The sequence below is a fragment of the Leucoraja erinacea genome, chromosome 25, assembly GCF_028641065.1.
Source record: "Leucoraja erinacea ecotype New England chromosome 25, Leri_hhj_1, whole genome shotgun sequence".
NCBI classification, from domain to species: domain Eukaryota; kingdom Metazoa; phylum Chordata; class Chondrichthyes; order Rajiformes; family Rajidae; genus Leucoraja; species Leucoraja erinaceus.
Genome location: NC_073401.1, coordinates 9,681,917 through 9,696,185, shown reverse-complemented (window position 1 = coordinate 9,696,185; position 14,269 = coordinate 9,681,917). Strand labels below are relative to the sequence as shown.

At 44.2% G+C, this 14,269-nt stretch overlaps 1 protein-coding gene across 1 annotated transcript in view; it reads right to left on the bottom strand.

Annotated features, from left to right (window-relative positions):
* Positions 1 to 302: 302 nt before the first annotated feature.
* Positions 303 to 14,269, bottom strand: part of LOC129709348 (calcium-binding protein 7-like) — a 34,682-nt gene continuing 20,715 nt past the window's right edge. Inside the window, exons 2-3 of the mRNA XM_055655641.1 lie at positions 6,044 to 6,197; positions 303 to 2,395 (exon numbers count right to left, since the gene is read on the bottom strand). Coding sequence (XP_055511616.1) covers positions 2,268 to 2,395; positions 6,044 to 6,197 — 282 coding nt within the window. The 3' untranslated portion in view covers positions 303 to 2,267. The remainder of the gene's footprint in view (positions 2,396 to 6,043; positions 6,198 to 14,269) is intronic.

The window sequence follows — 14,269 nt, the reverse complement described above, 5'->3', positions numbered from 1 at the left end:
TCTTATACACCACTATCGTATCTGCCTCCATCAACACCTCTGGTAGTGCATTCCAGGCCCCAACTCATTTCTGTGTAAAAAAAACTTGCCCTGCACATCTCCTTTAAACCTTCCCCCCTCCCACATTATAGCTATGTCTTCTAGTGTTGCACATTTCCACCCTGGGAAAAGAAGTCCTGACTGATATCATAAATGGATATGATGAAATATTTATAACAGAATTAAAGTGATTAGGCATTCCTTTCACATTTATCAAATAAAGATTTGGCGTCCTAGTGAGATAAACGAGTAAAAAAAAAAGGCCAGTTACTTCTGTTCTCAAACCCTTTCCTTCCCTTTCCTGCCATCACCACCCATTTGAGAGATAATTGATTGTCCATGACTCATTGAAAGCAAAAGATTAATATTTCACACTTAGCCCTCGAGGATTCTCCATACATTACTGCAGGAATCTGGTGCATGATCAACGATTGACTATTTGCAAACTATTTCCTTGGAAGCAAATGATGTTCATTAAAACAAAGAATCCCCTCTCTTCTCAGAAGTCGTCAGGACCCTGAAACCTCCAAGAATTTGGTATATTTCTTGTAATCTGTTCCTATGTTCACACAGCAAACACCATCGACAGTGGGGATAAAATCCATTGCTGGAAATATCAGTACACTGTATCTCATATACACGTTTTTCCTTCTTTCTTAACGAATAGAAGCTAATGTAGCAAAATCTGCAAAAATAGATGTGCAATTTCAATAAAATGTTAAGCTAGGTCTCTTTATAAATTATTTTGCTTTAAAAAAAGTGCTTTTAAACCACTGACTCACGGAAACAGCATTCTGCCAAATTAAGAATGAATCCAAACATCTAACATTGCTGTTATTTTCCTCCTTCAACTTAATGGGACAATACAAATTTATAAGCATTTTCCCATTTGTTATCGGAAAACCTAGCGCGAGCCTTGAACAGGAAAGCATCAACTTTTTATCTCTGAAAGCATTGAAGTTTTTGAAAACCCTAATTCCAATTCTCACAATTACTGCTGCTGAGTTTGTATTTAATAATGCTGATAGTGTGTGGATGATCAGAGATTCTGTTCTACATTTTAAAAAGATGTAGTTTTCTGAGTTGAATATAAGGTAATTGCAGATGATTACACTGAAACTGTATTTAAATCTATCTGTACAGGTTTTACTTGTTCTTTGACAGTTTCTAACTGTATATATTACCTCACATTAGCCCATGTCCTGTTTGCAATGATGGGAAATGTATCACCAATTGACATAATTCCAGAGAGAAGCAAATGGCAACTTTGAATTAAAGATTTAGTTGCTGTATTTCACCCTCCACCTTCTGTATATGTTCCAATGTTTATTTGTGCAAGTTAATAGCCAAAAAAAACCATTGTGCTTTTTCTTTCTTGACTTGCTCGCTGTGAAAATTCTATATTGTGTTTGGTGACTTTGTGGTTGCTGGATGCCAGGGCTCCTTTTAAACTGCTCCCTGACTGAAAATAACATTGGAACAAGGGAAGTCGACAGAGAATGTTTAACTTTTCTGATAATTTTGTTTTCCAAGCTGCGAGGCAAATGCCTTCATTCTATCCCCCAAAAGCGACATGTAGGCCATTAGTAACTGGGTTCTAAAATTACATCTGTGCATTGGCAAAAACATTTGTGATGCACTTTAATGAATGCTCTATAAAGTTGGATAATGCAAAATAGAAGGAAGTGGGAGTTTACTTTTCAACTTTTCCCTTTGATTTTCCTCTGTTGAAAGATGTGGGAGTCAGATATGTTTGCTTGGAAACTCCGGAATTGGTTGTATCGTCCTTTACAATAAAACAGCAGACGCAATGACGTTTGAGAGAGTGAGAATGGAATAGTTAGACCCCTATCACTCACCAGTCTTGCTTTTGCGTGGACTTGTTTGGATTCACTCTGACACATGAGCAGCTTCCTCTAGTCTTCACCAAAGGTCCATTTCTGTTCAAAATTGTCTTGCATACTGCAGTTTTCATCTGTACCCGGTGATGCCCTTACGGGTGGTGTTCAGTAACATCATGAGAGTTTCACGAAATAAAAGTCGTCACATCATTGTTTTTTGTTGTTTTAAAAATCCATGCATTGTCATGCATTTAATTTCCTGTATTCCTGTATAGGTTAGAAGTTCCTTCAGGGACTCCAGAAGTCAATAGGACTACCATGCAATCACGCTGCTGTCTACTAGGTTATCTGAATAGTCCAGGCGCAGGCTGATTTGAGGATCTACCCTCATTTCATCCCACTTCTCAGCACCTGATTCGCTGCTATAAGCATCACACTGATAATGAAAGCTATAGCGAACGCACAGATGAGACTCTTCCTGACACAGGTCTGTTTGATTTGCTGTGTGGAACATGCTGCAGACAGAAACAAAAGAAGATTACTCTGTGAATTCACACAAGCTGCACGATATTACTTCTGCTGAGGGCATGTTCCATGCGCCCAGCTGAGAATCGATCCAACATGCCAGGAAAAAGTGAGTGCGATCGATAGCTAATTGAAGACGGGAGTGAGGTGGCTGCATGCAGTGGAAAGATATACGCATTCATCCGATAGATAACATGGTACATAAATGTGAATTGAACATTTAAATGCATCAGATTTAGCTCAAGTACAGACATAGGTTGAAAGATAAAACAGCAGGTTTTGGACTCATTTGACTTTCATTTGATCTGGAAACAATAATTATAGAATTGATATCATGAAGAAAACTTGTTATTCGATCCATTTTAATATCTAAGTGGTCCTTTGCAGTGATGAATTGAAATTCAGAATCCTCTTATTAAAGACTGTCAGTTCATAATGGAAGCAGTCTTAGAGAGATACAGCCCCAGATATAGTCCACACCGACCACTGATCACCTGTTCACACTAGTTCTATGTTAGCCCACTTTTCATCCTTTCCCAATTCACTAGGAGCAATGAACAGAGGCCAGCCAACCTTTGGGATGTGGGTAGAAACCGGGAGCACCTGAAGAAATCCGTACCATCACGGATCCGTACGATAACGTGCAAACTCCGCACAGCCAGCACCCTAGGTCAGGATCGAACCCAGGTCTCTGGCCCTATGAGGCAGCATCTCCACCATTTACGACCCTGTGCCGCCCTCATTTGTTTCTGGGAGATTAAGTAGGGCAAGTGAATTGTCTAGCAATGACAGATCACCCAGTTCACAGCGATTATAACACAATTTGGTTTGAAACAATTATGGAAAGAGATCAGAGAAGGAGCTCGATTTCTGAGCTGATTTCAGCGATTAAGAAGAGAGCGAGCACGGGTCGACTGGGAAAGGCAACACATTGCAGTAACACCACAGGAGGGAGCCACTTTAGATATATTGCACTGGAGGGGAAAGATAGAGGAATCAGCACATCTGATTTTGGATTACAACAAAGTATGTAGCTGCCAACACTAATTGCATAAAGGAGAGTTATGATAAAATCAAAATTCGACTAATAATCAAAATAAAATGTGGCTATGATGGGAGGGAATTGAGACTGAATGTGGCTGTAGATGGCAGGAATGTTGTGAAAAGTAGGCAACTTATGAGCAAGATAATAATGATTTGAAGGCATTAAATCACCTCCTAAAGGAACCCACCACTAAATACATCTTCCCACCTCCACCCTTTCCTGCCTTCCGAAGGAACAGCTCCCTCCACAACTCTCTGGTTCACTCATCTCTTCCCACCCAAACCACCCCCTTCCCAGGTACCTTACCCTGCAACCGCAGGAGATACCTCCCCCCCTCAACTCCATCCAGGGACCCCAGCAGTCATTTCAAGTTAGACAGAGATTTACGTGCTCCTCCTCCAACCTCATCTACTGCATCTGATGCTCCAGATGTGGGCTCCTGGACATTGGTGAGACCAAACGTGGACTCAGCGACCCATTCACTGAACACTTACGCTCGGTCCGCCTGGGACTATGGGGATCTCCCGAATGCCAGCCAGTTCAACTCCCCTATTCCATTTCCACACTGACCTTTCCTGGACCTCCTTCATTGCCAGAGTGAGGCCACACGCTAATTGGAGGAACAGTACCTCAAATTTCTCTTGGGTAGTTTACAAGGTCGACGCAGTAAAAGAGTTGCTGCTTTAAAGGGCTTGCAGCGCTGGAGACCCAGGTTCAATCCCGACTGCGGGTGCTGTCTGTACGGAGTTTGTACGTTCTCCCCATGACCATGTGGATTTTCGGCCACCAAGTCCACGTCAACCAGCGATCATCCACGCACACTACTTCAATGTTATCCCAGTTTTACCTCCTCTCCCCATGCACTAGGGGACATTTCCAAGTAACCCACAAACTGGCACAGCTTTGGGATGTGAGAGGAAACTAGAGCACCCAGAGGAAACATGCAAAGTCACAGGGAGAACGTGCAAACACCACATAGACACCACCTGAGGTCAGGATCGAACCTGGCTCTCAGAGATAGCACGATAAATCAAAGAGAGCCAGCATGGTTTTGTAAAATGGTATTTCATTTGAGTAAATCTATTTATTATTTTGATGAAATGTCATAGAAGGTTGATATGGATATCTCAGTAGATGTATATTTAGAGATTGAGTGAGGCATTCAACAAGGAGTCAGGCAGGAGGGTTTAAGGAAACTCATGGATTTGAAGTGGTGAACACTGCCCAGCCCAGCACGGGTTCTGACTTCACCACCATCGAAGGAATCTACAGGAGTCGCTGCCTCAAAGCGACAGCCAGCATCATCAGAGACCCACACCACCCTGGCCACACACTCATTTCACAACCACCATCGGGAAGAAGATACAGGGGCCTGAAAACTGTAATGTCCAGGTTCAGGACCAGCTTCTTCCCTACAGCCATCAGGTTATTAAACACTATCACCTCCAAAGAAGCTGTAAACTAAATAAACTTGGGGGCATTGGTTTTATCTTTATGCACTATAATGTTTTGTTTGTGTGTGTATATAAATATATATGTACAGAATATGAAAACACAGTACTTTGCATACAATATAATAAATGAGGAAACAAACATTTAGTGTAAATATGTATATACGCAACACAAAATTGTCAAGAAGCAAAGTGGAGCGGCTTGCTGTTTTGCGGACTGCGAAGTCACTGATGTTCCCTAAGGCTCTAAGACATTTTATTCTTTACAGATAACCCAGTCTCGGGCATAGGGAGCAGTACCGTACATTTAAAATCGGCAAGACAGTAGATGATGATGAGAGTTCAGGATGAGGGACCGAATAATGAAATGGGCAAAGGATTGATAGATAGTATCCTTTTGTGGAAAAGTGTGAAGTGAAGCATTTTGGAACTACAATACAATTTAAATGGCACCAATTGAGAAAGAGAATGAGCAGAAGATTCGTAATGTACATATACGTAAATTTTTAAAACTGAAACGAGGATAAGGTGGTTTAATGATAATCTGGGTTACATAGATTGGTGAATTGAACAAATGATATAAAGCAAAGGAATGTGTGAGAACATTATTAACCACTTTATATTACAATCTGTTCTGTGAATCTGTGGAATTCATTGCCAAAGAAGGCTGTGGAGGCTGTCAATGAATATTTTTAAGGCGGAGATTGACAGATTCTTGATTAGTGCGGGCGTCAGGGGTAATGGGGAGAAGACAGAAAAATGGGGTTGAGAGGGGAAGATAGATCAGCCATGATTGATTGGCAGAATGGACTGGATGGGCCGAATGGCTTGATTCTGCTCCTAGAACTTATGAACTTCAGTAAAGATATAATGGCTTAGAAATGTGCGTAGAAGAGATTTGTCAGAGTGTTGCTAGTTTTGAGGAACAGATTAGGAAGCAATGTAATCCACCTTTGAAGCAATGAATTTGATGCAGGTGACAGTAGGTTCCACAACGATGCATGGTTATCACAGAACAAAGGCAATAAAACGACTTTGCTTGTTGTTTGAGCCACAAAGGACAGGTTATGGATGTGGAAAGTGTCATTGCTCTTGAGATTCCTGGAACAGATTTTGCAGAAGTCGTATTATATTGAACTTACTGTCAATGTCAACTGGACATTCATCTGGGTTCTCCACATGGCTTGCCTCTTCTGTCATGATGATATTTTCTATGTCTTTCATTGACAAATGTTCACAAAATGCCTCGTAAAGGAGTCTCTTTAGCTCATCCACTGTCATTCTCTGCATATCACACTGCAATAACAAAACCAAAGCACATCAAACCTGTGGTTCCAAAGGAGTGAAATCAGAGCATAACTATGCCCATTATATTGATATCAACAATAATGATAAATAGCTTCCTGTAATGGTACTCTGTGCTGAGCTGATAAGAATTACTTAATTGTAACCCAATCTGGAACCTTTTTGGCTTCTCTTGCCTTATGTACTTATCTGGACATTTTGCCCATGACACAATTCCTATAGTAATAAACACTTCAACTGAATTCATACTTCAATTGCAGAAAGAGTTTTATTCCACCATATATCACTATGACAGAATTCCCTCCAACTTAACAATGCATGGTTTATTATTGTCAGTGGGTAAAAATATCATAGTCTAGCAATGTAATTATGGCATGATCACTTACAGGAAGAGTGGTTGGATCCAGCTCAAAGGTGCAGTGTGTGTGTGTGTGTGTGTGTGTGTGTGTGTGTGTGTGTGTGTGTGTGTGTGTGTGTGTGTGTGTGTGTGTGTGTGTGTGTGTGTGTGTGTGTGTGTGTGTGTGTGTGTGTGTGTGTGTGTGTGTGTGTGTGTGTGTGTGTGTGTGTGTGTGTGTGTGTGTGTGTGTGTGTGTGTGTGTGTGTGTGTGTGTGTGTGTGTGTGTGTGTGTGTGTGTGTGTGTGTGTGTGGACACCAGATTCAGGGATAGTTTCTTATCAAACTGTTATCAAACAATTGAACCATCCCATCAACAATCAGAGAGCGTTCCTGAACTACCATCTACCTCATTGGAGGCCCTCAGACTATCTTTAATCAGATTTTACTGAACTTTACCTTGCGCTAAACGTTATTCCCTTTATTATGTATCTGTACACTTGATTGTAATCATGTATAGTGTTTCCGCTGACTGGTTAGCACACAACTAAACGCTTTTCACTGCACCTCGGTACACGGGACAATAAACTAAACTAAACCTCTTGCCGATCTTCATCCCTGCACCCCTTGTAATGCCACTTTATATCAAGAGCTTTTGAGAGTCATTTTATTTGCTCCATTTCAGCAACAATATAGAGGCTTTGAAATGGTGCAGTAGAGATTTATCACAGTTTTACCAGTTTTGAAGAGTTGGTCAGAAAGTCCTGTCATCCGAATAAATGTTGAAGTTGACATAACAATAGTTTCCAGAATGATACATGGCTCTGATAGTGTTGAGGAAATGAAACAATTTCACCTGTGGTGTACATGACACTAATCAAGATGTTTTTTTTTAAATAAAGCGAACTGTGAATAATTTCAGGAATCTTGTCCACCACTACCCTGCCCTTGTGTCTCCATTCAAAACTTGGTGCTAGTCTGTGGGTTTGTTTTTGTGTTGATGCTTGGTCATATATGTTAGACTCATTTCTTGAAGGTACACATCCACTTATATACATGTCGCACCATGCCAGGGTCTGATCGTACATCAAAGCCCATCTGCAAAAGGCCATACAACTACAATGATAAACCACTCCTTGCAGCTGACGACGTGTTTAGATCGCTTGCATTAACAGCCGCTCTTCGATCTACCAGGACTGCACTGGAAAAAGGAATCAGGGCAGCGAAACGTGCCTTCGCAGGGAAAATCCAGGGACACCTCTGTGACACAGGCGACACCAGGAGGATGTGGGAGGGAATCCAAACACTGACGGGGTACAAGGCAAGGCAGCAGGTAACCGACACGGACACTTCTCTCCCAGATGAACTGAACAACTTCTTTGCACGTTTTGATGCAGCAAACACCACACCCAAGGGGAGAGCCAGCCCCTGCTTACAAACCGACCAGCCAGTCCTGACCATAGACTCGATGGACACACGGAGAATCCTGTCTAAGGTCAACCCGTGGAAAGCAGTCGGACCCGACAACATCCCAGGACGTGTGCTCAAGGAATGTGCTGAGGAGTTAGCTAACAGACATCTTTAACATCTCCCTTAGTCAAGCCATTGTCCCCACATGCCTCAAAACTTCCACGATAATCCCCATAGCGAAGAAACCAGTGGTTGCCTGTCTAAATGACTACCGCCCTGTCGCCCTGACCCCAATAATAATGAAGTGTTTTGAACGCCTGGTGAAACCCCACATTGCTGCCAGCCCCCCTCATCGTTAGACCCCTCCAGTTTGCCTATCGCTCCAACCGTTCTACAGAGGATGCCACCTCTACCACGCTGCACACAGTACTCACGCATCTGGAAAACAAAAAAACACTACGCCAGAATCCTGTACATTGACTTCAGCTCAGCCTTTAACACCATCATCCCACAGAGACTTGTGGAGAAACTAACCCTGCTGGGCCTCAACACCACCCTGTGTCACTGGATCTTGGATTTTCTGACAGAGAGACCGCAGTCAGTCCGTGTTGGCAAGAACACTTCAGGCTCGATCACGCTGAGCACCGGCTCCCCTCAAGGCTGTGTGCTCAGCCCGCTGTTGTTCACATTGCTCACACATGACTGTGCTGCCAGATTCAGGGACAATAAGATCATAAAATTCGCGGATGACACTACAGTGGTGGGACTCATCAGTGGAGATGACGAATCAATGTACAGGGAGGAAGTAAAACAATTAGTGGACTGGTGCGGCAAAAATAATCTAGAATTAAATGTCGACAAAACGAAGGAGATGGTTGTCGACTTCAGGAGGGCGCAGCCAAAGCATACACCCCTCAACATCAGTGCCACTGCAGTGGAGAGAGTGGAGAGCATAAAGTTCCTCGGTGTGTAAGTTACAGACAGCCTCACCTGGTCCAGGAACACCACTGGGACCGTCAAACGGGCCCATCAGCGACTGCACTTCCTGAGGAAACTAAAACAGGCCTCACTCCCCACCAACATCCTCAGGACTTTCTACAGGGGTACGGTGGAGTCTGTACTCACGCACTGCATAAATACGTGGTACTGCACCTGCAACTGCTCGGACAGGAATGCTCTGCAGAGGGTAGTGAGGGGAGCAGAGAGGATCATTGGCGTCTCCCTACCCTCGGTACAAGAACTGTTCCAGAGCCGCTGTCTGAAAAAAGCTCAGAGAATTGCTAAGGACAAACTGCACCCCCTCCACTTACACCTGGATCTCCTGCCATCAGGCAAGAGATATCGAAGCATCAAAGCCCGGACTACAAGACTGCTAAACAGCTTCCTACCACAGGCAGTGAGGCTGCTAAACAGTCACTCTGTACTCACAGTCACTTGATTCTGCGGCTGGCACGGACACTTTAATAACTGGCACTGGCCACTCAAATCAGCGGCCCCGGACATTTTTATGATTGGTTTATTGTATTTTAACATTGTTTTTTACCTGCTTTTAACTATTTATACTGTTCCATCAGGGACTGGATTGTTTTTAGTGTATTATGTGTGAAATGTTTTAAATTTCATGTGCGATGCTCCACTATTCACTGGGAAACGTCTTTTAATTTTGCACTGTACAACTGTTGCTTGCAAGCTGACAATAAAGGTTGATTGATTGATTGATTGATTGACATGCCCTAAAGCACACTCAACAATCACCACCATATTGATGAGTGCACATGATGCATTTCTCACGCCTTGGTTTTATAGATGCAGCACGGAAACAGGCCCTATGACCACACCGACCATCGATCATCCAGACACTAGTTCCATGTTATCCCACTTTCATATCCCACACATTAGGAGCAATTTGCAGAAACCAATTAACGTACAAACCTGTACGTCTTTGGAATGTGGAAGGAAACCCGAAGCTCCCGGAGAAAGCCCACGCGGTCACGGGGAGACAGTACAACGTCTGCACAGACAGCACCCGAGGTCAGTATTGAACCCTAGATCTCTGGTGCCGTGGTGCAGTAGCTCTACCGCTACGCCACTGTGCTGCCTCACGTGGCTCTCTGGCTATTTGGTTTAATTGGTCAAGACTATGCATGTGATCATGGATAGACACAAAGTGCTGGAGTAATGTAGTGGGTCAGGCAGCATCTCTGGAGAGATGGAACAGGTGACGTTTCGGACCAAAACCCTTCTTCAGATGGGTTGTGATCAGATTGTGATCGTGGATTTGGCTGCGATGGATCTTGGTTTCCATCAGAATTTCAGAGATTAATGAAAACGCGGCCATAACTAATCTTCCTCTTGCATCTTGTTTCGGGGAGGTGAGGACCAGCATCTGACCAGGATCCGTTCAGAGATACAGCATGGAAACAGGCCCTTCAGCCCACCGAGTCCGCGCCGACCAGTGATCCCTGCATACTAACGCTATCCTACACACACTAGGGACAATTTACAATTTTACCAAGCCACTTTGGAGTGTGGGAAAAAACCGGAGAAAGTGGAGAAAACCCACATAGTCACAGGGAGAACGGCCAAACTCCGCATAGACAGTACCCATGGTCAGGATTGAACCAGGGTCTCTGGCACTGTAAGGCAGCAGGTCTACTGCTGCACCACAGTGCCGCTCCTGGTAGCTGGTCGTTTGCAAGACTCTGCAGCAGGAGGCACAGTGACAATCCATCAGACACATGCATTCTCCAACCTGGGACTTGGGACTTTGGGAGAAGTAGAGGTCAAGTTTGAGATGGGATGCGCACACAGTGAGCCAGTCACCAGGCAGTATGTGTGTCAGCTCCCTGGAGGGCAGGCAAGGTCGCGAGTGAGTCCTGCTGTGGAAGGCACGAAAGAGGATTACGTTAATGAAGGCTGATTCACCTGCACATTGGGCGCTGGGGGCATTGTCTGACCTCCTGGAAAGTCTGCCTTCATTATGTATGACGTGCACTGTAATGTACTGGTGATGAATCACCATATATTTTATGCAACAATTTGGTTCGATAGTCCTTTACGAAATAAAATGGGTGCAGCTTGCATACATAGAAACATAGAAACATAGAGACATAGAAATTAGGTGCAGGAGTAGGCCATTCGGCCCTTCGAGCCTGCACTGCCATTCAATATGATCATGGCTGATCATCCAACTCAGTATCCCGTACCTGCCTTCTCTCCATACCCCCTGATCCCCTTAGCCACAAGGGCCACATCTCACTCCCTTTTAAATATAGCCAATGAACTGGCCTCAACTACCCTCTGTGGCAGAGAGTTCCAGAGATTCACCACTCTCTGTGTGAAAAAAGATCTTCTCATCTCGGTTTTAAAGGATTTCCCCCTTATCCTTAAGCTGTGACCCCTTGTCCTGGACTTCCCCAACATCGGGAACAATCTTCCTGCATCTAGCCTGTCCAACCCCTTAAGAATTTTGTAAGTTTCTATAAGATCCCCTCTCAATCTCCTAAATTTTAGTGAGTATAAACCAAGTATAAATCAATACGAATTTCAAGTCTCATGTCATTGTATTACTTACTTCAAAACACAATTGTTGTATCACAATGCATCAAAGCATGGTGCTATGAAGTACCTGGATGTGATTATGTTCCATGCCTCCTAATACAATTTCAGCTGAGGTGTTTTGTCAGTGAACATGGACAGCAATACAGTGTCTTGTCCCCAGAGGGACAAACTAAAATGAGTTTAGTTTTCTTTAGAGATGCAGCGTGGAAACAAGTTATTCGGCCCTCTGGGTCCACGCTGACCAACGATAACCTGTGCATTAGCTCTATCCTACACACTAGGGATAATTTACTGACGCCAAATAACGTTCAAACCTGTAAGTCTTTTGGAGTGTGGGAGGAAATCGGAGCACCAGGAGAAAACCCATGCAGATCATGGGGAGAACGTACACAAACTCCGTATAGACAGCGCCTATTGTCAGGATCGAACCCAGGACTCTAATACTGTAAGGCAGCGACTCTACTACTGTGCCACCGTACTGCACCTGCACAAAATGAGCATGTGTACTGCTCTGCACTGGTGCTGGTTCACCTCTTGGAGACTTACTGCAAACGTGAAGTGGCAGAGGACTGAGTATAGTCTTGCGGACAAAAAGAAAAACTCGTGAGAACTACACTCCATCTTTTCCTACCTCCAGTCACCCCCCCCCCCCCCACTATTTCCAATCTGAAGAAGAATTCCGACCCAATACGTCGCCCATCCTTTTTCTCCAATGATGCTGCCTGACCCTCTGGGTTACTCCAGCAGTTTGTGCCTATCTCCGGAATAAACCAGCATCAGTGGAGGGAATGGGCAAAGCCACATTTCAGGTCAGGACCCTTCCTCAGATTGAAACCCTCCCTCAGGTCCCGAAACGTCAACCAATGCATTCCACCCACAGATGCAGATCGACCCATGATTCCTGATTAGCACAGGTGTCAGAGGTTATGGGGAGAAGGCAGGAGAATGGGGTTAAGAGGGAGAGATAGATCAGCCATGTTTGAATGGTGGAGTAGACTTGATGGGCCGAATGGCCTAATTCTACTCCTATTCCTCATGACCAATGACCCACTGAGTTCCTGCAGCAAATTGTCTGTTGCTCCAGGTTGCAGCATCCGTAGTTACCTGTGTCTCCGGTCTTCTCTCTTCACGCAGAACCCATTGTCTTGTTTATAGATTATCTAACGTAACATACATGTATTTCTCACTACAACCCTTTTGTGAGTTCTGATGAACATCCACTATCAAAATGTTCTTATCATTTACTGTCAGAAGTGATGAACTCTGCCATCTATCGAAGATCTTCCATTCATCACTTCTATTTATTGGGATTTGGCATTCAACATACACCCCCCCCCCCCCCCCCCTTGCTCCACTTCCTCCACTAGAGGGGTCCACCACTGCGCCACCGTGCCGCAAAGGTTTTTGTTTAACTTCAAGTTGTAAAAAATCTTGAATCTCTTTTCCTCTTGGATCATGAAGATAATTCATCTCGAGCAGCACTCTCTGTTGTTGTGCAGCATTGTTGAACGATTACTTGCTTGCTGATCATGCTTGCTCTTTCTTCAGCAATGCAATTATCTTTGGGTACCCATTTCTTTCAGTGGTTCTGCTGGTGATTATGCATGCTTTCATTATCAGTTGAGTCTCTTGTAATAGACTCTGGAGGCTAAATTCTTACATCCCTGGTGCTGGAGTGATGAGAGATTAGTCCACGCCTGTTATTTCTGCGGCAGAGTTGGTACGATATGAAGCCGAGTGCTGCTCAAGATCATCTCAAGATTAAAACTGTGAAACTGCAATTATGTAGGCCCCTGGTGAGACTGCAAACTCAGACTGCGCAGCTCTGCTCATCCTACCTGATGAAGAATATACATAATAGAAGGCGTGCAGGAATAAACAGCAGGTTGGTTCCTGGTATGGGGATTGAGGGAGAGGTCATGGGGTTGTCCAAAGTGGGGACATAAGCAATCTGGACGATGCTCTCCACAGTCTGAAGGAGGGCCCTGACCCGAAACGTCACCCATCTTTTTTCTTCGGAGATGACGCCTGACCCGCTGAATTACTCCAACACTTTGTGTCTATCTATGCTCTTTGGTGTTTGGAAGAATGAGAGGTGATCTCATTCTTCAGGGCTGCACAATGGTCCAGCGATAGAGTAGCTGTCTTATAGTGCCAGAGACCCGGGTTTGATCCTGACCATGGGTGCTGTCTGTACGGATTTTGTACATTCCCCCTGTATCCGTGTAGATTTTCTCCGCGTGCTGTGGTTTCATCCCACATTCCGTGGGATAAAGGTTGGTAGACATTGGGTGACATTTCAGGGGACATAAGCAATGTGGACAATGCTCTCTGGGGTCTGAAGAAGGGTCTCGACCTGAAACGTCATCCATTCCTTCTCTCCAGAGATGCTGCCTGTTCCGCAGAGTTACTCCAGCTTTTTGTGTCTATCTTCGGGTTAAACCAGCATCTGCAGTTCCTTCTTACACAACAATCACCTGTACACTAGTTCTATGATATCCCAATTAACCTACAAACCTTTATCCCATGGAATGTGGGATGAAACCACAGCACCCGGAGAAAATCTACATGGATCTACACTTGTTAGCTGAGACACATTATGGATTTGACATGGCCCATCCCCGACACATCTGTGCACCTCATCACTGTGTGTTCCCTAACCATCTTGCTCAGGGGCCACAGAGAATGAAAGGCATTTAGCTCTCTTTGAATTGAGAGTGTCAGTGACCTCCCATTATTGATCAGACTCCGGCCGTCT